This window comes from Tachysurus fulvidraco, chromosome 5 (genome assembly GCF_022655615.1).
Source record: "Tachysurus fulvidraco isolate hzauxx_2018 chromosome 5, HZAU_PFXX_2.0, whole genome shotgun sequence".
Lineage (NCBI taxonomy): Eukaryota > Metazoa > Chordata > Actinopteri > Siluriformes > Bagridae > Tachysurus > Tachysurus fulvidraco.
Window position 1 is genome coordinate 5,383,370 of NC_062522.1, and position 27,921 is coordinate 5,411,290.

The 27,921-nt window shown below is 37.8% G+C and overlaps 1 protein-coding gene across 2 annotated transcripts in view; it reads left to right on the forward strand.

Moving 5' to 3' along the window:
- Nucleotides 1–27,072, forward strand: part of sema5bb (sema domain, seven thrombospondin repeats (type 1 and type 1-like), transmembrane domain (TM) and short cytoplasmic domain, (semaphorin) 5Bb) — a 54,553-nt gene extending 27,481 nt beyond the window's left edge. Inside the window, exons 6-22 of one of the 2 annotated variants that reach the window (XM_027143442.2) lie at nucleotides 8,570–8,632; nucleotides 9,152–9,464; nucleotides 9,855–10,140; nucleotides 11,196–11,331; nucleotides 11,929–12,136; nucleotides 12,434–12,641; nucleotides 18,941–19,058; nucleotides 19,371–19,555; nucleotides 19,677–19,820; nucleotides 20,266–20,413; nucleotides 21,287–21,515; nucleotides 21,737–21,955; nucleotides 22,185–22,355; nucleotides 22,516–22,653; nucleotides 22,951–22,989; nucleotides 23,137–23,345; nucleotides 24,558–27,072. In XM_027143442.2, coding sequence (XP_026999243.1) covers nucleotides 8,570–8,632; nucleotides 9,152–9,464; nucleotides 9,855–10,140; nucleotides 11,196–11,331; nucleotides 11,929–12,136; nucleotides 12,434–12,641; nucleotides 18,941–19,058; nucleotides 19,371–19,555; nucleotides 19,677–19,820; nucleotides 20,266–20,413; nucleotides 21,287–21,515; nucleotides 21,737–21,955; nucleotides 22,185–22,355; nucleotides 22,516–22,653; nucleotides 22,951–22,989; nucleotides 23,137–23,345; nucleotides 24,558–24,719 — 2,976 coding nt within the window. In that variant the 3' untranslated portion in view covers nucleotides 24,720–27,072. The remainder of the gene's footprint in view (nucleotides 1–8,569; nucleotides 8,633–9,151; nucleotides 9,465–9,854; nucleotides 10,141–11,195; nucleotides 11,332–11,928; nucleotides 12,137–12,433; nucleotides 12,642–18,940; nucleotides 19,059–19,370; nucleotides 19,556–19,676; nucleotides 19,821–20,265; nucleotides 20,414–21,286; nucleotides 21,516–21,736; nucleotides 21,956–22,184; nucleotides 22,356–22,515; nucleotides 22,654–22,950; nucleotides 22,990–23,136; nucleotides 23,346–24,557) is intronic. The other variant, XM_047813835.1, reaches the window with a different exon arrangement.
- Nucleotides 27,073–27,921: the final 849 nt, after the last annotated feature.

Below are 27,921 nucleotides of genomic sequence, written 5' to 3' on the forward strand. Positions count from 1 at the left end.
TCCTCAGCAAAACATGCTAGACTAAACTCTTTCTAGAAGAAAGGAAGTGATTCTGCTGTTTCCACTGAGATTATTGTGGCCTCCTGCATCTTTGTGTCTTGCCTTCAGGCCTTTATTTTTTTACACCAGCACTGGGTCTCGGACTGACTGTAGCCTTGCTCTGTCCATGTCCCTAGAAAAATCCTTGTAGATTTCCTGTGTCCTGTTTTATGTTTATTTGAATAATTATGTACCCTCATCAGATTGATAAGACAGCATGCGACAGTAAGTATAGTCTCAATATGGTGAGGATTGTTGTTATTGTGACTGTTATTTTGACAGGTTATGTAGAGGCTGAGTGAAGGTTCAGGCTCTCAAATGCTCCAGCTGCTTTGTTGCTGTTTTTTTATTTTCTCTCCTATTAAAAATGTACTAGCTGTCCATGGTATGTTATGTGAATTTCCAAAACCGCTGTCCAAACCTGTATATCTCAGCTAAAACCCTCACGCCTTACAACATTTTACAGCAGTGAATCACGAGTGCCATTTAATTTCGAAATGAGGAATTTTGGCCTAACTTACCTGCATCTAATTTATAGATTAAAGCTATATTTTAAAGGCCAGACTTTAGTGCATATGGGGTGTGGAAAAACCTGATCTAAGCTGTTTACACGTCTTTGACCATATCCAGTATCTATTATAATTGTTATCATAATGGAATATGTTATAAATCTTTTACTTCAATTCCTTTCAGTTCTATAAGATTTACTGGTATGACTATAAAAAACTACAGAAATAATCTCTCTCTCTCTCTCTCTCTCTCTCTCTCTCTCTCTCAATTCAATTCAAATGATTATTATCGGCATGACGGTTTGCACAGTGTATTGCCAAAGCATTTATATAGGCAAGAGCTAAGACTATGAGTGGTGTGTGTGTGTGTGTGTGTGTGTGTGTGTGTGTGTGTGTGTGTGTGTGTGTGTGTGTGTGTGTGTGTGTGAAAGAGAGAGGTCCTGTGTGCATCACTGGTTGGTCGACTCTTCCCTCTTTTTGTGGCAGGTATGGATGCATCATACTGCTAGTGAAATGCAGTCTCTCTCTCCCGCTCTCTGTCCATGTTTACTTTCATCTCTGTATTTCTGAACTGTTTGTGAAAATCCTCACTGATCTCATGAAGCTGTGTCCACAAGCCTGACATTTAACCTTTAACCCCCAACTCTTTCACACACACAATCTCTTGCATGCGCCTTCTGAAATTCCTTTAAGCTGAGCTCCTGTCGGTGGAAAGGAAATACTTATGCTGCAACAGCCATGCTAAAGAAATCGAGGAAATTAGCTCTGCTTTGAATATGGTTGCTTGGTTTGATTGTAACAAGAAAGCAATTAGTCCCTGAAACTTATCAGAATTAGGGGTTGGTAATTGCTAATAAGAAGAAAGACAGTTTTATGTCATTTTCAGTGGTCTAGCAGAATAAGCAGTGTGCAGGATGAGTCTAGCAGAGTGGAAGTATGTGTAAACATCTAGCAGAGCGGTGACCTCTGACCCCAGGACCTTTCATTTGCCCTCCTGCTGAATGTCATTGTGATGAATAGACCTCATCAGGCTGTGGCAGATTAATGCATTCTTCATGTCGTTTCTGTTAGATGTTCAGCTCACCAAAACATCCACTTATGAAACCTGTCTGCTTTATATTCAGAAACAGCCACTGTTTAAAATGTATTGCTCTCTTCTTACAGCTCAAAACACTTTTACATTCTAATCTGCTGCACAAAATAAACAAACATTGAATGTGTGATAAACATGTTTAATCACAATGATGATGATGATCATGATGATGTTGACTATGACGCAGTGTGATGTGCAGGAAAACAACACAACAATGGCAATGATTAAAAAACAAATAAATAATAAATAAACAAATAAATGTATTTATAAAATAACAAATAATGAAAATGATCTAATCAAGTTATTATTATTATTATTATTATTATTATTATTATTATTATTATTATTAACAATAATTCTCATCATTACACCACAGTGGAATTATTTTCTTTGAATATCCCAGCTTTTTTGGAAGCCACAGTACAGCACCCCTGGAGCAACAAGGTTTAAGGGCCTTGCTCAGGGGTGGTTGTTTATTAAGTGACCTCACAATTACACACAACCTTACAAATACAGTTTTTACAAAGCTGATGTGCTCTCTGCATTTGTGTGACCAAAGTATTGCGAATAACAGAAAATCTTTGGTTCAACAACCTCTAATAAATCTATATGAGCCCAGTGGTGGCTCAAGTGGTTTTAACGTTGGTTTTAAGGTTGTGGTTCATGCACCACGGAACTGCTACTCTTGGGTCCTTGCGCAAGGTCCTTAACCCTCTCTGCTCCAGGGCCGCTGTAGTATAATAGCTGAATGCTCTGTAAATGATGTGTTCCAATAATAAAGGTGACAAAACTATTATCTTACATCTAAATCCAACCCTCACCTTAGTAACATTAGTAACATTAGTAACCAAAAGGAATCCTATCTATCTATCTATCTATCTATCTATCTATCTATCTATCTATCTATCTATCTATCTATCTATCTATCTATCTATCTATCTATCTATCCTGAAGACTTATATTAAAGGCATTTGGACCTTACAAAGTGCTAAATATGCACACACACACACACACACACACACACACACACACACACACACACACACACACACACACAATTCAGCAGTTTGTTACTGTCTGTAAGTAAAGCCACTTAACCATTTTATGTTGTTTTGTTATCCCAGCTCCACAGCTCTGCATTTAAAGCTAACAATAAAATAGGATTAATCATGCGGCCCTAATTTACCACATCTGCTGTGTATGTGTGTGTTTGTGTGTGTGTAATTCCAAACAAACAAGATTTACATCAACATCCCTTTACTCACAAAGAAACAGAACACTCAACTGCATTTATAAAAGAGGGATTTGGTGCAATAACATTTTTGACATCAATCGTTATCGCATCAGTGATGCATTGATGCATTCCGACAAATTAATTTATAGTGGTTTTATTTTACTGACACCGTGCCATACCGAAATAATACCCCATCTTGAATTAAAATTATCTTGTGGACTGGAATTGATTTGGAAGTTGAAAAAATATTATATGCTCTGTAATTCCACAAGGGAGTAGAACAGAAAAAAACCCTCCCTGCTATAAACTCAGCTACTGGAAAAAAAAAAATTATAATCATATAATTCTTCACTAGCAATCAAATAAATTGAAGAAATAACCATATCTCAGTGGTTTCAAAACAGTGGTTTCATAGCAAAATTAGACATTTCACAGCATCAGAGCTGAATTAGGTTTACTCACATCATTTTTTAATTGTTATTTATGTATTTAGCATATTCATGTGATTTGTAGGTTACATACCACATGTTCATTCCCTTTATGCATTGAGAGTGTAGCTTTAGAAGATAAACTTCACTACACACTGCACATTGTATAACTGTGTATGTGACAAAATAACCATTTGAATTCTTTGAAATGTTGAAAAATTGGGCACATTTACATAAGAGTATGATTTTGATGTTTTTTTTCCAATTCACATGACATCACACTGCACTGTGATCCATTACCGAAAATGAGCTTGGTTTAAATGATTTGCTCCATAGTGATGTACTTTTTTTTTTCTTTTCAAACACCTCCAAACATATCTTCAGTTTTTCAAGCTGTCTAAATTTTTTCTATGCTTAATGGATTCTTGATGCTGTGTGTAGCACAATGTTTAAAGCATTAAGGCATCAGAGCAATGAGCAAATATACTGGATTATGTGTTATTTTATTCTATTAATGATATTACAGTACCTTTCTGCAAATGTTTAAATATTCCAGCACTTTATACTATGCTAGCAAGCCTGCTGACAATATATTACTGTACAAGTGTAGTGCACAGTAATACAGTGTAGGGACAAAGGAGCAGAATGGCATTTGGAAGACAGCCCAGGATACTAATTCTCTGTTTGCCTTACTTACTAAATTGGAACTCGGTTTACTCGGAACTTGCTTGAATTACCTCAGAACTCAACACAGAGCTTGTCTTAAAGGTAGGGTCTCTGATGTTTGAAAGCCAATGTTGACATTTGAAATCACCAAAACAAACACACCCCTAACCCAAATATGTCCCACCCCTGTATTGATAGCTCCGCCCACACATACATAAGCAACCCAGGCAACTAATGGAAAGAAATGTGTCTTTATCATAGCTGAAGGGAAGAACAATACGATTGCAGATAAACAAACAAACAAAAATGACACACAAGCATAATCATGCTAAGGACAAAGGCATATATTAGTTCTGTGTAACAAAGCAAAACCAACGTTACTCACCTATCGAGAAGGAAAAAAGCGCCTCGGCGTCTTAAGTAAAGTTGGCCACATATTCACAGATTTGAGTTTCCTGAGTCAATAACACCTGAGCTAAACGCTGTTACTAGCAAAATGCTGTTACTACACAAATAACACCTCTTTTCTATCGTGGTAACAGTGTTTGGCTCAGGGGAAACTCCAATCTGTGACCGGGAAACTCCAATCTGTGAATATGCGGCCAACTTCCTGCTCCTTCAGTTCTCTCCAGCGCTGGAAAGCTGATCCTATATTAACACGTCCTACTTCTTGCCTTATCGTAAGCCTTTCTTCGCTTTCTTTCTTTGTTTTTATCCTCCATGTCAATGTTAAAACCGCTTTCTGCTAATGTCACACATGCGCACTGAACACTCTCTCCGCCCATATTGACAAGACACGCCCCTTTCTGCTCATTGGCTACACGTTTGTTTTGATTTTTGTTTTGTTTGTCGTTCCGACTCATTTTCTTAAGCATTTCTCAAACATCGGAGACCCTACCTTTAACTCAGAACCTGATTTACAGTAGCTCTGAACTCGACTCAACTCAGAGCTTTATGTACCTCAGAACTCAACTTACTTCTGAACTCAACTCAACTCAGAGCTTTACTTACCTAAAAGTTTAAATTTTCTCTTAACTTGACTTAACTCTAAAATCTTTATTTACCCGGGTTCAGCTTAACACCGAACTTGACATATATATATATATATATATATATATATATATATATATATATATATATATATATATATATATATATATATATATATTTTACACAGTGTAGGCAGCTAATATTAGTGATTAAAAAACAACAAACTGTATAGTCACTGCTTTAAAAAGAGAATATCTATAGCTCATTTGACAATGAAGAAGGAATACATTTTACTGTTAATGCTGTGAGCAGCTATGGAGATTTGACATCATGTGCTGAACACAGGCCTAGTGATGTTCTGTGTAGAAATTTTTAATTGAGTTTTCTATTTTAAATGAACTTTATCTTTTTCTTCAAAAGGTTTTTACATAGGACTTATGTAACAGATGACTCTAAACTTTTAAACAGAGAACTGAGGGTAAGAGTTTACATGTGTGCACTCTCATGCTTATGTGCTGGTGTGTTTGAGTTGTTAAAATTCTCTACTGCAGATGATAATTAGTATCAGTATGCCCTGACTTCAAACTCTGACCTCTGACCTTGTTGTGCGTTTGCCATTCATACTAGAGAAAGCTCTGATTAATTAGAAATGTGACCTGGGGAGTTACATTGAAAGCTGTTTTTGTGTGTTGCTGAAAGCATTTGTTCCCCTCATGCCGAACCTATATGTCATGGATGTTGACAGAGTAACAATAAAGCGACTTTACCCCAAACATACTCTATCAACAGTGTCTGAAGTTTATGTCTTTAGTTGTATACTGGTGCTAAAATGCTAAGTGGCTATTGTAGCTAACAAACACTGTTAATGAAGCTTGCGACTTCTAGAGAAATTCTATAAAGCTATAATAATAATAATAATAATAATAATAATAATAATAATAATAATAATAATAATAATAATAATAATAATAATAACATTTAAAATGTTAAAAGCTTTAAATTTCAGAGATTTGGTCTAAAGTAGAACTTTAAGTGGATAAGGTATGTTGTATCATATTTTTCCATAATAAATTGAATATGTAGTAAATTGTTGTAGTATTAGAGTAATAAAACACTTGCAGTTATTGGAAAATAGATAACTTCTCACCATATAACAGTAACTCACCTTCATGTTCATTGCATCACTTTAATTACTTTACTATAACAGAAGTGTTTTATTCCTTTCTTATTACTTTGGTTAGGTGCAGTCTGTAATTCTTAAAACACTGCACACTGGTTCCACAGACTGCCTTGTTCTTAAGTGTCTGAGATAAATCAGTTTATTTTGCCATGTTGGACTCTGGGGTATTTTGCCTCGGGGCCAAGTGTTCATTATTATCGCTGAAGCTAAAAGCATTTGTGTGTTTTCAAAAAGGAAAATATTGATTCCCTCTCACACACACATTCATCAGCTAATTGAATTTGATACATGTGCTGCGTTTGGTGTCTTAAAGCAGGCAAAGCACTAATGCTCTACAAGAGAATGCTGTTTAGCTGTATTCTCTCAGTGAACGTACATCTGTCGCTCCATTAAAGTGAGTCATGTTCACTTCTCCTGACAAAAACACCAACGCAGCAGCTTGTTCTTTACTCCAGTTAATAAAGTGGGAAAGTGCCCAACTGCAGCACTTTTTTTACACGTTCCTGTTGGCTTCCCACTCTCCATTTCTACCTCAGTTAATGTACCAAGGGTCATTCTGTTAGTTTAATAGCTTGAGTGAAGTTTCTCAGATGAGGGATCGAGTCAATAACATTGTCAACTTCAGCATAAATAACCCAGAAAGCGCTGCTGCAATCTGTTAAGCAATAAAAAAATCGAAAGCAAACTCATTGCATTTATTATTCTGACTCTTTCATCAGCACACATGCCTGATACTTTATTAAACTAGCACGTTAGCAAGTTAGCTAATTAGCTAATTAGCAAATAAGTACTCAAACTTTTTCCCTGTGTTCCTGTTTCAACTAGAGTAAAACTTGGCATTACAGTATAATCCAGGTTGCAAGAGAATCTTAGCTACAATTAACAAAAACCACTAACTTGAATTCTGCTTTACTTAAACAGTTAAGTTTACTTACAGTAAGTAGGGCCATAAGAGTAAAATACATTTACATTTACATTTACAGCATTTGGCAGACGCCCTTATCCAGAGCGACGTACATAAGTGCTTAAATCTCTAACACTGAATACATTAATGCTGGTTCACTAGGTTACATACTTAAGATACCATGAGTTTAAAACATTTGTTCAAAGTTACAATGAAAAAGTGTCAAAGGTGTTTTTTTTTTTTTGTTTTTTTTTTTTAAATGCAAAAGATAAGGAAAGAAGTGCTAGTTGAAGTGCTTCCTGAATAAGTAGGTCTTCAACCGCCGCTTGAAAATAGCCAGTGACTCGGCTGTCCGGACCTCTATGGGAAGTTCATTCCACCACCTTGGTGCCAGTACAGAGAAGAGTCTTGTAGTATACTTGCCTCTTACCCTGAGAGATGGTGGAACCAGTCGAGCAGTGCTGGTAGATCGGAGGTTGCGGGGTGCAGTGCGAGGAATGATGAGGGCTTTGAGGTAAGAGGGGGCTGGTCCATTTTTGGCTTTGTAGGCCAGCATCAGTGTTTTGAACCGGATGCGTGCAGCTACCGGAAGCCAGTGGAGGGATCGCAGTAGCGGGGTGGTATGCGAGAACTTTGGCAGGTTGAAAACAAGCCGGGCAGCTGCATTTTGGATCATTTGCAGAGGACGGATTGCGTTCATAGGTAGACCTGCCAGCAGTGCATTGCAGTAATCCAGTCTAGAAATGACAAGAGACTGAACAAGTACCTGGGCAGTCTGTGTGGACAAAAATGGCCGAATCCTTCTAATGTTGTAGAGAAGAAACCGACATGAGCGAGTCACATTTGCAACATGAGAGGAAAAGGACAGTTGATTGTCCATGGTTACCCCAAGGTTGCGAGCTGTGGCTGAAGGGGAGATCAGATCGTTGTGCAAGGATATAGCAAGATCGTGACCTGGGGATGAATCACCTGGGATGAACAGCAGTTCAGTTTTGCTAGGATTGAGCTTTAACTGATGAGCAGTCATCCATGATGAAATTTCTGCCAGACATGCTGAGATCCGGTACCACAAATACAATATACAATACACAAATATACAATATACAATACACAAATACAATACCACACCAAAACCCCAACAGTAAGGTCAGATCAAGAAATGTGACAAAAGAATCAGAAATGACATTTGACATTTATAAATTTAGTTTAGTTATCTATTTACCATCAGATGATAGTATTATTTTCATAATGTTAAGTATCTAGCAGATTATTGGCAGTACAGTGCAGTGCTGCTTTTAGCCAGCTGGCTAGCATAATTAATGTTGCTAAGTCGTTACTCTTTTTAATTACTGTAAAACTTGAATTTATTTACCTAGCCATGCCTGTCATTTGTGAAAATAAGGACCCTGTTTATGGATTTAGGTCTGTGTTAAAATCAGGACTGAAACATGTATTCCATGTGTCTCTTGGCAATCATGCATCATAAGTAGTTATGTCTATAATTTCTGATTGTGTCTGTGTTGCAGGGCATGGAGTGTGGAGTGGATGAAGACACACGCAGATCTTGTCGGAGCAAAGGGAAAACAGAGGTGAGAGAGACAAATGAGTAAAGAGCTGTGGTGAAGGAGCTGATGATGAAGACACAAAAGTGGCTGTTACTCGGTTTTGTCTCAAGTGATCTGTCTTCCCCTCTTAGTATCTCTCTTAAGTTAAGCATTTTCTATTACTTTCTCAAATGTTTTTATTTACTGTTGAAAAGATGGTAAAAGCCAATAAAAAAGAGCACAATAAGTAATGAATGTAGTGCAAACATAAGGTTAGCATGCTGCTACGGGAAAATAATCAACCATGGTTATGTAATGTCTTTCTCATTACAACACGTGTAGTTTATTTATAACTGTATTTAAGAAAAATATGTACTTTTATTATATGAACTTATTTTATAATTAATGTAGTTAGTTCCTTTTGTAATTTTAGTCTTTCACACTTCTGCCTCTCTGAAAATGTTACCTACAAACCAAAAAAAAATTATAAAAAATAAAAATCTAGGACGACTTAAGACTGTGAGGATTAATGACCTTTCCTCTTCCTCTCTCTTTCTTTCTCAGGATGAGTGTCAGAACTACATGCGTGTGTTGCTCTTGAGTGGTTCTCGTCTCTTCTCCTGTGGCACTAACGCGTTCTCACCCACCTGCACTGCCCGCTCTGCTTCTGATCTTGCCCACGTGATTGAGACGGTGAACGGGGTTGCTCGCTGTCCTTACGACCCCAAACACAACTCCACCGCCATGGTAACCGAAAGCGGTGATCTCTATGCAGCCACAGTCATTGATTTTTCTGGCCGTGACCCTGTGATCTACCGCAGCCTGGGGAACATGCCTCCTCTCCGCACAGCTCAGTACAACTCCAAATGGTTGAATGGTGCATATAACATACTATATTATATTACTTACATGTTTGGTGCTGACACACGTGCTTCCAACAACAGCTGATTTACTGAATGTAGCAACATATACTGTGCTTTTCTCTTTCATTTCTTTTTTAATCTTACATTCCCCAATCCTTTTCTTTTTCTCCCTTGTCTGTCTCTTTCTCTAGAGCACTGTCTACATTTTCTGTTTAGTGTGTCTTTCTGCCTCTCAGACTCTTTTCCATCCTCTCTTCATTATTATTTTGCTTTCTCATTTGTATTTAGTTCTAATTAGCCTTTTCTCTTGAATGTGTTGTGTATAATGGTGGCAAAGCATAGTAGCAAGGGACATTATGTAAGTGTCTCTCTCGTTTATTATTCTTTCTCTCTGCCTTCCTCAGAGCCTCAGTTTGTCTCAGCGTATGAGGTAGGTCGCTTCACCTACTTCTTCTTGCGGGAGGTGGCGATGGAGGAGGATTGTGGGAAGGCGGTGTTCTCTCGGGTGGCACGGGTGTGTCAGAACGATGTAGGCGGCAGGTTCCTGCTTGAAGACACCTGGACGACGTTCATGAAGGCCAGATTGAACTGCTCACGCTCAGGAGATGTGCCTTTCTATTACCATGAGCTCCACAGTACGTTCTACCTTCCTGAGCAAGACCTCATCTATGGCATCTTCACCACCAACATGTGAGCTTTAGTTTTGATTACTGTTTATAATGTCACAGTGATGCCTCATTAAAGTTTTGCCTTGTTCCAAGTCACTTCTCTTGAATGAATTAAGCATCCGTTTTAAGAGAATAATGAAGTGCCACTATCCATACATGTATCTGTATAAATATAACAAAGTTAATAGCCTAATTTAAACCACAATGACCCTTACCAGGCAGTTACTAAGGATGACTCAAGATTGTTGTTTGTTATTTGAAGGTTGTATGTTCATGTTAATGAATATGGTCTTCTTTTTCTCCTGTAAGCTTCATATATTGTCACTCGCTCCTTAAAGGAAAGTAAAAAACATATTTTTGTGAAACTTTTTGTTATATCATGCTGGCTCCCATTTATCTATCAATATCTGTTTTTGGATCTGTTTAAAAGGCACTATCTGTCCATTCCTAATAATGTAGTATTTTTTACATCCCTACGCTGTATATATAATAATATTATATAATATCTAAGCAAAAGTAAATTGAGCTTTGGGTTGTGGAGAGATTAGAAGATCTAAGTCTTACAGTTGCTAGTGCTATGCAACTGGAATATATGTATACCATGCCCTGAGACTTACAGGGTCACAAGGCAGTTTTGTTTACGTAGACTGTCTGATTAAATGCACTGAGACAATCAGACAGTGCTGCTAACAGGGTCCTCCTGCTATTAAGATCCAGTGAATACCTGCAATGTTTTAAACTTAAATTGAAAGACAAAGGCAGACTTGGGATGTTCCACAGATTTTTCATTTGTAAAACCCATAACATTTGCTACAGATTATTATAATCAAAATGGAGCTGGTTTAATCACTTAATCGCATAATACACACAGAATTTACAACCATCACTAGTCCATGTTACCATAATTCTCGTGTGAATAGCTTAAAGCAATTTGTCATGCATGACATAGAAATGTATCACATGGCAATTATATGATAAATTACCTAAACTTTCTGACATTTACACCCAATACTAATGTTCATGATTCAAGGAAAAACCTGTCGTTTTTAATGTTGCTGCCCTTGTTTCCTCCCACAGTAACAGCATTGCTGCATCTGCAGTGTGTGCCTTCAACCTCAGTGCCATCGCCCAGGCCTTCAACGGTCCATTCCGCTACCAGGAAAACCCTCGAATGAGTTGGCTCTCCACCCCGAACCCCATCCCCAACTTTCAGGTAGGAAATGCACAAACACTTGCTATCTGTTACCATCCTTTTATCTACAACTGTTTGCAATCAAATCCATTACCACTAAACACCTGCTATCTGTTACTATTCCTGTACCATATCCTATTGTTCATCTGCTATGGCAGTGTTTCATCCCTAATGGTCATTTTAATGCATCATTCCAGAGTTCTGGTTTATTATTATGTCACATTTCTATGTGTGTGATACTAATGTATCGTGCTAGTGCCTACTTGTTGTAATATGCTTTTATCCCTAATGAATTATAGTATTGTCCCACTCCAACCATCAAGCATAAAGCTGATATCCCTTCCCAATTTATCTTCTTAATGACCATGAACAATTCAAGTGTTCTCTCCCATGGTACTTACCAAGGATACCTGCCTTCCCAACATAGCTTTGCAATATACACTCCTAAACTATACACTAACTAAACTAAACTGCTATTTGCAAGGTCTCATCCGAATTTATTTAATATGTACTGTAGTACCTAATGTCTCTTTGCAAAACAGCTACCAGTATACCATTCCAAAATACAGTCTAATGATTTTTGTTTGTCATTTTTTCATTCTGTCTGTTTTTATTCAGTGTGGGACAGTAGGTGATAATGGCCCTGGTGGGAATCTAACAGAACGAAGCCTGCAGGATGCTCAGAGACTCTTTTTGATGAGTGAAGTTGTGCAGCCTGTATCTGTTGACCCCCTGATCAGCCAGGACAATATCCGCTTTTCCAAACTTGTTGTGGACATTGTGCAGGGCCGTGACACACTCTATCACGTTATTTACATCGGGACAGGTGAGACATGCCTAAGTACTTATTTGCATGTTTAGAACCCAGCAAGCATTTCAGCATATCTTTATCTTGTATACACTAGATAACAATGTGAAACTTTAGGTGAAATAAAGCATGAAGGATGTTTTTGCACCAAATTGTATTCCTATTTAGCAGAAATTGAGGAGGAACAACCCAAGAAGAAACAAACTTATATTCCTAAAATGGCATTGAAAAGCAGTGAGCTCATTTGATCTGTCATGTATTTAAAAAACAATCATTATGTTGCAAGTATAGATTTCTTTCATTTTTATCATATAGAACATGGCACTGTTATCAAGACGCTCTCCTCATCCAGTCAAAATCTGCATGGATGTTATCTTGAGGAGATGAAACTTCTTCCAGCAGATCAGCAGGAACCAATCCTTAATCTGCAGATTCTGCAGAGTGACAGGTCCCTATTTGTGAGTTTTAACAGCAGAGTTCTGAAGATCCCACTGGAGAGATGCTCCAGTTATGAAACCCAACGGTGAGCCTAGACATACATACATACATACATACATACATACATACATACATACATACATGCACACACACACACACACACACACACACACACACACACACACACACACACACACACACACACACCCTTAAGTTAGAATGTCCAAATTGGGCCCAATTAGCCATTTTCTCTCCCCAGTGTCATGTGACTTGTTAGAGTTACAAGGTCTCATATGTGAATGGGGAGCAGGTGTGTTAAATTTGGTGTGATCGATCTCACACTCTCATACTGGTAATTGGTAGTTCAACATGGCACCTCATGGCAAAAAACTCTCTTAGTTGGCGTAGGCTATAAGAAGATTGCCAAGACTCTGAAACTGAGCTGCAGGACGGTGGCCAAGACCATTCAGCTTTTTAACAGGAGAGGTTCCACTCGGAACAGGCCTCAACATGGTCGATCAAAGAAGCTGAGTGCATGTGGTCAGAGTCATATTCAGAGGTTGTGTTTGGGAAATGTATGAATGCTGCCAGCATTGCTGCAAAGGTTGAAGGGGTGGAGGGTCAGCCTGTCAGTGCTCAGACTATGGTATATGCTTCACACTACATTAAATTGGTCTGCATGGCTGTTGTCCCAGAAGGAAGCCTCTTTTAAAGAAATCCAGCAAACAGTTTGGTGTAGACATGCAGACTAAGGTGGATTACTGGAAACATGTCCTGTGGTCTGATGAGACCAAGATAAACTTATTTGTTTCAGATGGTGTCAAGTGTGTGTGGTGGCAACCAGGTGAGGAGTACAAATACAAGTTGGTCTTGCCTACAGCCAAGGATGGTGGTGGAAGTGTCATGGTCTGGGGCTGCATGAATGCTGCCGGCACTGGGGAGCTAAGGTTCATTGAGGAAACCATGAATGCCAACATGTACTGTGACATACAGAGCAGGATCCCCTCTCTTTGGAGACTGGGCCGCAGGGCAGTATTCTAACATGATCATGACCCCAAACACACCTCCAAGATGACCACTGCCTTGCTAAAGAAGCTAAGGGTAAAGGTGATAGACTGGCCAAGCATGTCTCTATATCTAAACTCTACTGAGCATATGTGGGGTATCCTCAAACGAAAGGTGGAGAATCGCAAGATCTCTAACATCCACTAGCTCTGTGATGTCATCATGGAGGAGTGGAAGACAACTCCAGTGGCAACCTGTGATTCTCTAGTGAACTCCATGCCCAAGAAGGTTAAGGCAGTGCTGGAAATGCTGAAATGGTGGCCACACAAAATCTTGACACATTGGGCCCAATTTGTACATTTTGACTTAGGGGTGTACTTACATTTGTAGCCATTTAGATATTAATGGCTGTGTGTTGAGTTATTTTGAGAGGACAGAAAATGTACACTGTTATAATAGCTGTACATTCACTACTTTACATTGTAGCAAAGTGTCATTTCTTCAGTGTTGTCACAATAAAAGATAGAATCAAGATAAAAGATAGAAACTATTTACAAAAATGTGAGGAGTGTAAATACATACTTACACACATATAGTTGCCATGCAGTTTGCAATGTAATTAAACCTTTTTAGCAAAAATCATAAGCAAACAATTAAACTATCATTGTTTGGATGAAATGCATATTTATTTACTTTAAATTCTTTTGTATTATCACCATCTCAGTGTTTATCACCATCTCATACTAACATCTTATCACCCTATCACCATCTTATACTAACATCTTATTCCAATACTACCATAGTCCAAACCCTACACTTTACAAATCTCCTATAATATACCCCTCTATCACTATTGTAATGTGTCTGTCCAAAATACCCGCTTAATATTGGATCAATGTTTCCTTCAAATGTATCAAGTTAATGTGGTTTTGGCTAATGACCACATTTGTCTCTAATGGTAATCTAACACTGCCGAGCGATGTGTCGAGTGAACAATGTATCTTGTAAAGCTTAATATCTTTTCTCAGTAATAGACAAAGTTAGACAACTTTTCTTGCTGTCTGTAGATGCAGGCAAGCAGCGCTGGCCAATTTATCCTGAGGCAGGAAATGGCTATTGTTCAACGCAGCTTAATTTATATATTACACACTTAACCTATCACAAATTGCATTACTACCACCACTCCTATCCATTCTATTGAAATATCAATTCCAACTTCAAACAAGGTAATAGATGAAATGATATTATATATGAAACTTTATTTAATATTTGCAATTTTCTGCAATTATCTTTTTCATAATAGCATTAGGTTGGAACAGTAGAAGTGTCTCTTTAGAGATGTATCCGTGTGAACATGGAGCTTTTCAGACCACCTGCGTTCCAAACTGTTGCTTCAAAATACATTTTATATTGTTCATCAGATTCTGTGTCTGATGTCAGAAACAATGTGGAAAGTGAACAGTCAAAAAATATCCTGTAAGTGTGTTTTGAAGTAGGTCATTTCTAAGAATACTGCACTTCAATTTTTTGCCAGCTGCTACAAGTAAACCTCCTTAAATTTTATTCTGCCTTTTGTATTGCTGTGCATCAGAAATATTATATATATATATGTTATATATATATATATGTGTGTGTGTGTATATATATATATACACACACACACACACACACACACACACACACACACACCTCTTCTCTACCTCTAGTTCCCTTGCTTGCTATGCTTTGTTTTACAAATGTTACGTTTTATGTAGAACATGCAAGATATAGAATGTTGAGCAATGGTAAGTACATTTTTCACCCATTTCTTGCTGAGCATCATTATGTTTATGTGTACAGCATGTTGCTCTGTGGTTTAATTAAGCCTCTGGTGTGCAGCAAACCCCATTAATAAGATTTATTTTATGAAGCTTAACTAGAACCTCATTAGTACTATCAGGTGTTTATGACAGATTTAGAGTAAATACCTAAATACCACTGGTCTTGGCAGGAAACTACAAAAAGCAATTTATTTTCTTGTTTTTCTGTTTAGTTATTTATTTATTTTCCTGCATTCATTGTGTCATGTGTCACCAAGGCTCTTCTAGGAGAGCCATCAGCTCATAACCAGAGGGCGGTGTATGTGCTTGTGTGTGTGTCTGTTTGTGTGTGTGTTTGTGTGTGCTTTTTCTGAGTAAATGTCGAAAAGTTCTTTTGTATGAGATACAGGGCTTCTGGTCATGTCCTGTTGCCCTAGTGATGCCTCGGATGTTGACCTGGCTACACATATACACACACACACACACACACACACACTCTTATATATTGATATAAAGACAAATGCACACTATTTATGTCAAGAAGTATCATTGTTTTTAGGCTATGTTGCGGAATATGCTGTTTAACCAAAAGTTCTTGTACCTTTATATGGCATCCAAGGCATATTTTTGTGTTGGTTATAGATGGTCATGTGTAGGCTATAGCTGGTCATGTGTAGGTTATAGAAGGACATGCTGATGTGCTGGATTTAAAAGGCCAAAAGAAAGCTATAGATGATGATAGATATGTATACAATAAATGGTTACATTTACACTGTATCTGGTCACATTCAGTCTATGGAAGATTACAGATAGTTCTAGGTAGCCCATAGATGGTCACATAGAGGATATAGGTGGTCACATGTAATCTAAAGATGTTCACAAATAGGCTATAGATGGCCATATGAAGTACACAGGTGGTCAGTTGGAGTCTATAGATAGTCATATGTAGGCTATGAAAAATCACATGCAGTCTATGGACATATTTGTTCAGGCTATAGATGCTCACAAAGATGCTATTAATGATCTCATTAGACTATAGAATATACAGGTAGACTATAGTTTGACATGTGTAGTCTATGCTTGGTCACATGCTTCAGTCACATGCTTGGTCACATAGCTCATAGTTTAGCTGTAATCCACAAGAGCTTTGGTTTTATTAACCAATAACCTCAAGCAGATTTGTGTGCACCCTCAACCCTCAAGACACACACACTCACACACAAACACGCACACACACACACACACACACACACACACACACACACACACACACACACACACACACACACACACACACACACACACAGGTTACAGATGTCTGATGCTGTCGGTTTGTTAGTAGGAAGCTCCGAATCAGTGGTGTGTGAAGAGCACCCTGTTGGTTTAGCATATGTGTGTGTTTAAAAAGATGACACATACCTGGCATCCCGGAATGTTTACTCACTGCATCCCTCTGTGTCCACTTGGAAAAAGATGTGAAGGCAATAGATTTTATATCAGTAAGCCATTTCTGTGGCATAGATGAATGAATAAACACTGATTTTATAATACAGTGCTGTGAACAAAGTATTGCCCCTTCCTGATTTCCTCTATTATTGTGCATTTACTACACTGATTGATTTCAGGTGTTTAATATTACATCAGAGGAGACAGTAAACCCATAGCATCTTTTCAAATTCTGTTTTCTTTGTCATGTGTCATTTATATAAACCATGTTTTCTCTTAAAATGTAGACCATATTTAGAAGTAATAGTATCATTATGTGTCAGTGCTTTTTCACATGACGCTTTTTTAGCTAAAGCATGGATCCAACTGAAGACTAATGAAAAACCAGCAAGTGGAAAAACATTTTAAAGAAACACATAGAAATAAGGAACAGCATAGGAAGGTTTGGCTATCCAGAGACCACTAAATTTATCTTAATTGTTTTCTATCATTTTGTTAGCTTTAATTTTCTGAGATAGTTACATCTTCTTGTTATAATGCTACTTGCTTCTGGTTTTATTACCATAAAAGCTGTGCTGTTGATATGGTCACACTAATAAACATATTTAATAACCATATGTAAATAAAACTTTTATAAAATGTGTACATACTGAGGGGCATGCTGGCTTAGTGGTTAGCATGTTCTGTGTGTGTGTGTGTGTGTGTGTGTGTGTGTGTGTGTGTGTGTGTGTGTGTGTGTGTGTGTGTGTGTGTGTGTGTGTGTGTGTGTGTGTGTGTGTGTGTAAAAAAATGTACATACTTTGGGGGTTTTCATGAATTTTTGGCTGATTGACATCTCTACATTGTCTGTAGTATGTGTATAATTGTGTCCTGCAATGGGTTAGGATCCCATCCAGGTTGTCCATTGGCTTGTGCCCTAAGTTGCCTGAGTTAGACTCAAGGCTACAAGATTTTTTTCTGTTCTGGCACCATGGTGGTGGAAGGACCCTAGGGGTCCGGACAGCTGAGTAACTGGCTATTTTCAAATGACGGTTGAAGACCTACTTATTCAGGAAACACTTCAACTAGCACTTTCTTCCCTGTTGGCTTTATTATGTGTATGACTATGTAGGATAAGCCGTTCAGAAAATGGATTGATGGATGAAAGGGTATACACACAATACCATACAATAACAGCCTTATTCTGCTTAAATGATGGACTGCTTTCATCAACACTAGTCACTAATCTCCAGATATGGTATTAAATTTCATTTAGATCTTGGATCAGTCTTTTGCAAAACAAAGCAAACCTAAGACTTTTCACGGAATGTGTGTATGAGTGTGATAATTGGGCCTGTGACTGTGTTCAGAATCACATTCAAACTCATGTTTAAAAGTTAAAAAAATTATCATAAATCTGGAATCAGCTGTGATGCTGATTCTCTAGGATTTCCCCACAAATAGCTTATAAAACATGTAGAAAGACATGATGGAGGGGCACCAGAGTGACATTACCAAGAACGGGAATCCCCTTCAAAACAGGCAAAAGGGTGTTTATTCATGTTAGATGGAAACAGAGATATCTCTAAATTCTTATCTACTTCCAGAAAATCTGCAAGCCTGTGTTAGCAGATGAAGAGGGAATGATCACCTATTTTGGCTTAATACATACTCATATCCAGGTCCACAAACGAACAGCTTCAGAAGAAGATAAAAATTTAAGAATGGTCCAATCAGAGCTTAGATCTAAATCCAATGATTTGAGAAGGGTTGTATACAGGAGAATCCCTCCCAATGTGATAGATCTGGAGCGTTTTTCAGGGAAGCATGGAATAACATTTCCAAATCAAGATGGTAGAGTTGAGAAACGATAATGTATTACAAACAAAAGAGTTTTAAGAAAGTAGTAGTTCAGGGTGTGTACACACTTCAACCAGTTAATTGTATACTTTTTCTTTGTCTTTGCTCTTCACTTGAGTTTTGCTGCTTGCTATATCACATTAAAGATGGAAAAAGACTGATGATTTGTCCTTGTTTCATTCTTTACATCACAAAAATTAATATGTCATGCTTTAAATGTCATAGCCAAGCTTCCATGAGTTTCACTGAGTGAAACTCATTTGTTTATTACTGAGTTGTTTATTTTCTCCTTCAGAGATTGTTTGTATGCGAGGGATCCATATTGTGGTTGGGACAGGAAACAGAGACGATGCACTACACTTGAATCCAGCTCTAACATGAGCCAGTGGAGCCAAAACATCACACAGTGTCCTGTAAGACATGCACACACACACACACACACAAACACATACACACAAGAGAGCAAACATAAAGGAAACAAGTAAACTCAATAAAAAGTCTTGTTTATGGCAGAGTGATTTAATTGGTGACAAAAAAAAAAAAGATTCAAGCCTAAAAAATAAAAAAATGGTATTAAGATCTCTGAAGTATAATAATAAAACAAATGCTTTTTAAAAGTATTTATTATTATTATTATTATTATTATTATTATTATTATTATTATTATTATTATTATTATTATTATGTGATTATTCTCACAACACACTTGATTAAAATTTTTTCAGGAGCAAAATCTTACCCGAGATGGTGGTTTCAGCACATGGTCATCATGGCAGTCATGTACTCATGATGACGGAGGTGAATCTTCAAGCACCTGCCTGTGTCGCTCTCGCGTGTGTGATCACCCGATCCCTCGATGTGGGGGGGCTGAGTGCTTGGGACCCATTATGGAGGTGACCAACTGCTCAAGGTAAAGTCAAGTACATTGTACAATTTGTGTGAGGAGGAACAAGACATTTTTAAGGACACCAGCCGATAATAGAGAAACACACATCTGTTGCATTCTTGAATGTAGCTCTGTGTGTGTGTAGAAGTGGAGGTTGGACTCCCTGGTCCTCCTGGGCTCCATGCAGCACCAGCTGTGGTGTTGGGTTTGAGGTTCGTCAGCGTTCATGCAGTAACCCCACCCCAAGACATGGAGGAAGAGTGTGTGTTGGCCAGACACGAGAGGAGCGGTGAGACACACACATAATAAAAATGTATCAGCAAGTTAAGCATAAATGTATACATGTGTCAGGTATGGCTGGGACCATTCCCTGCCTGAACACCAGGGAGACATTCTGGCAGGTTTTGTTTATCTGTTCCATGTGGCTTTGTTTTTGTTTTTTTATATCACAAGTGTTAGCCCCGATCTTTCCTTATCCGTTCCCACCTCTGCATAGCTTCTCCGTGTGTTTCAATGATTGTGACCTCTATTGATACCGGTGTAATGCTTCTGTTTTTTTTTTGCTGATTCCTTGTGTTTGTGTTCTGGTGTTCCCATGTTTCCATGTTTCCTAGTGTTTCTACCCCTTTGTTTTTCCCCTTAAATAAACCCCCTTTTACGTTATCCCTGCACTTGGGTCTGTATTTTATCTGATAAGACACCCACCTCCCCTGACACATGTATGGTGTGTATAGGTTGTGTAACGAGGACTCTGTGTGTCCTGTGCCTGTGTCTTGGGCTCAATGGACTTCGTGGTCTACATGCACAGCCATGTGTGGCGGCGGATTCCAGTCCCGGGTCCGAACCTGTGAAAATGGAAACTCCTGTCCTGGGTGTCCTCAGGTAGGACTCATGACCTTTCGATCTAAAGAATGTCCTTAAAGCTTATTTCTTTAAGGTAGCTTTTACTTGGATTTTTTTTAACTTATTTGTTTTGATAGTATGTTCCTATTTGGTGTGTTTTTATATCTTACTTATTTTAACATATTATTTGTATAATTGAATGTTTCCTTTTTCTTCTGTGAAGCGCTTTCAGATGCTACTTTTAAAGGCGTTATAGAAAATAAAGTTTATTATTATTATTATTATTATTATTATTATTAGTAGTAGTAGTAGTAGTAGTAGTATTAATTCCCTACTCCTATACATGGCAAGTATGGTTACAGTAAATAAATAAAGTTTAAAGTGTATCGTCAACATCTCCTCTTATATTACAATTACAATATGAGGACTTGATAAGAGTCTGACTAGAAAAGTTGTTTCTATGGCAATGCTTACAGTACATAGCACCTTAACATCTTTGTTGATTACATCGTGCTAATACTGCTAATGAAAAGACGTTAATAAACTCTGAAATTACACTACAACAGCACTACTTTTATTTGTGTTGTGATTTTGTTGAAATTTTCATTTCCAGCATTTGGCAAACCCCCTTATCCAGAGCAATTTACTTTTAATCTCATTTTGTACAACTGAGTAACTGAGAGTTAAGGAACTTGCAAACTCACAAACTTCCACTCAGTGGTCCAACACTTTAACCTCTAAGCTACCAAATAACACGCTATCAAGAAAATTGATTCCCCAAATTTAAATTTAATTCATTTTTCTGTACATTTCTGTATTGCTTTAAAAGTATTTCTAGTGATTTATAGTTGGTCATCTGTTGGTCATCTGTTACCAACAGATAACACACACAAAATATTCTTTCTCATGTAGGAGTACAGAACGTGTAATTTGGAGGCATGTCCCGAGGTACGCCGATACACACCCTGGTCTTCATGGTACCCGGTGAATGTGACAGTGGGCGGGGTCAGACAGGAGCAACGAGTGAGACACACTTGTCGAGCTCCACTGGCTGACACACACCTCCTCCAGCTTGGAAAACGCAAAGCAGAGACTCGTCACTGCCCACCTGCCGGTGAAGCGCCGGGGTGTGAGACTGACGGTAAAACACATGCTGAGTTGTAAATGATTCCCAACATGCTGTTTTATTTACTGCAGCATTTAGTGCACTACAACCGGAGGGATGAATTGAACAAATTGTTATGAATTTAACAATATTACCAATTAAAATAATATATTGTGTATTGACAATTTTGATTATAAAATTTAGGGAGTAATGTTTCTGTGTATGTTTTTCTCCATATTTCCCTTTCTTTCATGCAGAACTGGTACAAGACTTAGTAAGCATGGCACAACCTTTAACCCCAGTACAGGGGGTCACCTGGTTGCCATGGGAGACATGGTCTTCATGTTCCAAAGAGTGCTCTAGAGGGTTCCGATCCCGTAAGCGCTTGTGTGTCTCCCCTGGTGGCAAAAGTTCTGTGTTCCTGTGCAGTGGCACACCAGTGGAGTATCAGGACTGTAACACACAGCCTTGCCCAGGTAACCGAACCCTATACACTTATACAAAAGGAATTAGACTAAATCATAACCAGATTTAGAATCAGAATTGGACTAAAAATTTTATTTATGTACTACAATAAAATATGTATTAATATGCACACTAGAATTCAGATTATTGAAGAAAACCTAACAATTGGAAAACTGGAATCAGCACTGGAACTGGATTCAGAATCAGAAATGCAATCAGAATGTTGTGTTTGTGTTTTAGTAAATGGGGCATGGAGCTGCTGGTCTTCCTGGTCTGAATGTTCTACTTTCTGTGGAGGCGGGCATTACCAACGCACTCGCACCTGCTCAAACCCTGCCCCATCCTACTCAGGGGACATCTGCATTGGCCTGCACACTGAGGAGGCTCTGTGCAACATGCATGAGTGTGAGGGTGAGACGCGCACGCGCGGGCAAACACACACAGCTTCTCTTGGGCTCCTGGAATTTAGTGTGTGTGTCTGTGTGTGTGTGTGTGTGTGTGTGTGTGTGTGTGTGTGTGTGTGTGTGTGTGTGTGTGTGTGTGTGTGTGTGTGTGTGTGTGTGTGTGATAGGTGGATGGGGGGATTGGTCAGAATGGACCGAGTGTGAGGATGGGCTTCAGTACCGCACTCGAGTTTGTGAGATAAGCCCAAATTCCTGTAAAGGGAACCACACGGATCAGAGACTGTGTCCTCCAAAAGAAAGTGCAGGTAAGTTCACTTTGTAAGTTCATCTTTCACTCTGTTTCTCCTCTGAAGCCAAATTATATGACAAAATAACAAAAAAAAAACCTTCACGTATCATGCAATCAATAAACCACAAAGCACAAACTCTAAAAAAACCAAAACAAAAAAACCCACCATTATACAGCACTGATGAAGAAGACCTATATTAAACAGCCATTTTCTTCCAAAGAAACATTTCACACCATCAATGTTCCTTTTAACAGACAGAGTGATCTTAGTCTGTTTTGCTTCTCTAACTTTTCCCTTCTTTCTCTTTTCTAGTTGGCTCACCAGGAGGAAAGAAAGGTTTAAACTGTGGAGGTAACTTAAATCATCATGCCTTCATTACCCAGCATGTGCTGTGCTCTAATTAAACATGTACTTTTATGAATTTCATGTACAGCTGTGCATGTGATCGTGTGATATAAATCAGATTGTAACTAAACCCTTACTCTCTTTCTCTCTCAGGTTTCTCCCTGTTCCACTTGATTCTGACAGGGGCTATCTCCTTCTTGGTAGCGTTGCTGGGATCCATTCTCGTTTACATCTTCTTTCAGAAGGTTTATAAACCCATCCAGGAGCCCGCGGTGATCCATCCCAACACCCCCAACCATCTTCATAACAAACACAACACCAGCACCCCAAAGAATGAGAAATATACTCCTATGGAGTTTAAGGTATCACTCCTGTAATTATTCTATCATCTCATATACAACTGTTTATCCCAGACCTTATTCTAAGTGCAATGTTTTGATATTTCCAACATCACTGTTATCAGAATTTAATTAATATCTTTTAAGCCTTATCAGTTTCACTTTTGTTACTGAATAATTCATAATATTTACTAAATAATATGCTTTAAGATTGATAAACCAGGATGTTATAAAAAGGAATTAAAAATCATGTTTCTGTTACAGAGATATCCATCATGGTTAAAACAAAGAGTGACAAGTTAAATTAATATTAAAATATTAATATTTAATTAATATTAAAAAAGGCTGCTATTTTTAAAATTGATGTTTCTTTCATTTCTTATTTCCATTCCCACCTGTACACAGACTTGTCTGATAAAAGATGACATAAAGAAGCAAAACGATTAGTAGTAACTGTGAATGTAAATGACAGAAAACAGTTGATAACTTCAGCAAAATAGACTTTGTGTGAATCTAGACTGAATTTCCTGGTTACTTTTTGACCATATAGGATGTTTGTAGTTTTAGACGAGGAAATTATTTACACCCAGATGAGGATTGTCCCTTTTGAGACATGGCTTCTTCCTCATATCATCTCACGGGGCTGTTCCACATCATCCTTACCACTGGTTAAATAAATTAATAGTTTATGTAGTATATATTTAAAATTTATATCCAGATTTGATATATTCCTTTAAAGCTGATTTGTCACAATGTCCATTTTTGAAATCGCTATACAAATTAAATTGAATTGAATTGAACTAAAGAAAATTGTTAATGAGAATTGCTTTTAGGTAATAGGTAAGCTGGAAACAGAAATCAATGACCAAATATGGGAAAAGTTTAGGGTGTACAGGAAATTATACTTAAGGGACACTAGTTAACACAGTGGTGGCTTGTCTATATGTACACCTTTTACATCAGTCTTTTAGCAAATCAGTCAAGGGGAAACATTATTTATTGTTATGTTATTGTTGCACCTAGTGGTCAAAAATTGGAATTTCAGCAAGTACTGATAGAGGCCTATTGGGAAGAAACCATGTTGCCCCATGCTCAGGAACAGAACAGTTAAAGTGGTTGTCAGAATAAGAGAGCTACAGGAAAAACAAAAATTTTGGGTATTGTTTCAGGTCATAAACTGGCAACCCTAGTTAATGATATTAAGGCTTAAGGTGTTCTCTTTTCTGTTTTTTTTAGACGCTGAACAAGAACAATCTGCTGCCCGATGAAAGCTGTAACTTCTACCCTCCTCCACCACCACAGACGAACGTCTACACTACCACGTACTACGCTCCTCCATTGGGAAAATACGACTTTCCATCTTTAGATTCACCATGCAGGAACTACATGCACAGCTGAACTCTGCCTCACACCTCCTGAACCTTCTGTGTTATCACAGGTGCTGTGATGCAGTGTTAGCCATGAGTCACTGGAGCGTATGGATGTTCACAAGTGCTCATCACATTCTTGTTTGTAAAACTGGAAGGAAAAGATAAGTATAAATAAAATGGGTGCTTCACCTTGTTTTTGGACATTTAGGGTTCATGTTGATGAATAATGGTTGGTCAATAAGGTATGAACACACCAATACATGACCAAAATACCAATACATGATCAACTTGTCCAAATGCAACTGAACCAAGACACTTTTGGGCTGCATAGACAGATCTTTAAGTCTTCCACAAAGACCTTAGGACGGAAAGTTCTGGTATTCAATTCAACATTTTGCTCTCAGCCTGACTTGGGATTTGGCATGGTGTTCACCCTAGTCTGTGTTATTTCTTTTACTTTTGTCCCCTCTGCACCAACAATTGATCGGTTGATGCTTTGACTGTATGATCGCATCACATCAAATACATGGATTTATGAAGATTCTGTGATGATAAAAAGCTGTACACTTATTTGTAAAGAAACTTACAGCTACTTAATCTAATACCTACACAAATGTGAACATCGCTGGGGTTTAATGTAGCTTTTAGTGCTAAAGGGAGCCTCAGGATGGATGTAGGATTCACCCTTTATAAACAAATACATTAATATTTCACAATTGTTTTTTTTTTTTTTTCAAAACAATATATATCTCACTGAAGATACAGTGCAAATTATTGTGGAATACACATACAGTATACACCAAAAAAATGGGACATTATGTGTGTATAAAAATGAGTGAGTCTGTAGGGGCATCTGTATGATTGTAACGTCTGTGTAGACTTTTATTAAATTATTGTATATACACAGTAGGAGCCCAGAACCAAATTAAATTACATTAAATGTGTTACAGAAAAGCAAGTGTGTTATTACAATTGAACTAAATACACATATTAATGAGGGGTTTATCGATACAACACTGATACCATATTCCCTAGTGCTCTGGTACCTAAATCTGATACCACATGATATATGAAGTATGGCAAGCATACATTGTTGTGCTAAGGAACAGACGATTCAAAATAGCAGCGATTTGGACCAGACTGCAAATTGACCAGTGCAGCATTTTCTTCCAACACAAGTGAAACAACTTACACATAAAACAGATAATGTTGGCTTTGATGCAATGAAAACAATGTGAAGGTGGGAACAAATCCACTGCAAAATCACTAATGTAGCTAGCTATTGCAACTCGTATAAACAACATGCTAATGTTAAAAGGAATGGTTTATAGTAGCCTAAAGTGCATAAATACATGAGCCAATATTTCTAACAGGGAAAGAGGATCAGGGTTAAATAAAATGCTTTGTAATGTCCCTGACTATGCTAGTATTGTTTTGTGGTAACAGCATCAGTATCTGTATCCACGTGTACATGTGCTCAGATTCAGTCAGAGATTCTTTCTATATTCCACTTTCCTCATAGCTCTGAGACCAGCGAAGCCTGGAGCTTCATACGCCATGTTGTATAAACTGAGCTGTGTGGATGATTTTATTGAGGTGAGAGACTATGAGTTACACTGATATCATTTTAGAAATATTTCAGATCAAATTAAATGCTTTCCCTTTGAAATTCACTTTTGGGAAAATTTTACTCAAACTGCCAGCTTGTAATGTCATAATGGATGTTACAACAGCTGACCAATGAGCTACTTTGCTTAAATCCACACTAGGTGGAGCTACCCACTCATTAGGATCTTCACACATAATCTTTATAAACACTTGCTTACTGTACAGTCCTTACTTGCTGACTTCCTTTTCTATTTCTTTCTTCTATATTTACATTCTTTCTTTCTTTCTTTCTTTCTTTTTGGCTTTCTGCCTATTTTCTTTATCATTCTTTTTTTTTAAAAACTTTTTTCTTTGTTCATTTCCTTCCTTTTACTTTCTTTATTTTTACCCTTTTCCTTTACCTTTTTTCTTTCTACACAACTTCCTTCTATCTGAACACGTGATTTGCCATATCAAATAGTCACCTCCATTCTATATTTAAAGCAGCCTTGCTCCTGATGCTGACTTGATGTTCACCGAACACACATCAAAGAAACATAACTTGAGCTAATAGTTATGAAAGGGCAGAAAAATGTTCCCATCCAAAAGGAAGTCAAACATGCTACATGCGCTATTGCATTTCGCTCTCCGAGACTGCATTGGTCGTTTGAGCTTCCTTATGCAATTCCAGCTCTGCATCACACCGTCACTGCCTTTTTGCACACTGTGAACTTTTGCTATGTTCTATTTTTGTATGCTGTACATCATATTCAATAAACTTTAAGTAAACCTTATACGTCTCATTTATGAATATACTGAATTGTATATTTATAACTTCTGGTATGGCTGGCTTTCAGAACAGCCAGTTTCAGTGTAGGAAAGTGAAGGGAATTCTGGAGGTTTGTGAATTGTTTTTTTTTTATTTTGTTTTAATTGTTGCAATTCCTCTCTTTCTCTCTCTCATTCTCTCTCTCTCTCTCTCTCTCTCTCTCTCTCTCTCTCTATTGTTGTGAGAATTTCATCAAAGGTTTTTGTGAGTCTCAGCATTAAAGTTTAAAAAATGTCATCAGACATTACAGTTCTTTTTCCATCACCTCTCTCCCTCTTTTGCCTTTTTTTGGTTTATTTATTTCATTGCTGTAGCATTTCAGGGGTAACAATAGAGGTCTTCAGTGTGGATGTCTGAACACCACTAAAGAGTCTGAGTGGAGTATGTTCAAACATGTTCCTCCAGGTCTGTGATTCATGCTCAGAAAACATGAAGGCTTTCAGTTATACAGCATTTTACTGCATTTCGTTCTAAAGTAAACATTACCTTGATCTGTTACTCATTATATACTAAAAAGTGTAAGAAAGCAATAGTTGCATATTATGATGATTATTATTATACATCCACCTATTTATCGTGTGACTGATTAATTGTACTACTTTACTGAAAACCTCTGTCTTCAAAGAGTTCATTCCAGGCTCCATTGTACCCCCCATATCAACAGATACAAAGATAAAACCCACACAGATACAAAGTACTTTAATTGGCTTGTGTGGTACTGCAAGCTCTCTATGAAAAATACACATATGCCCCTTTTCCACCGGAAAGAATCGGGTGCTGGTTCAGAGCTAGCGCTGGTGCTGGTTCAAAGTGG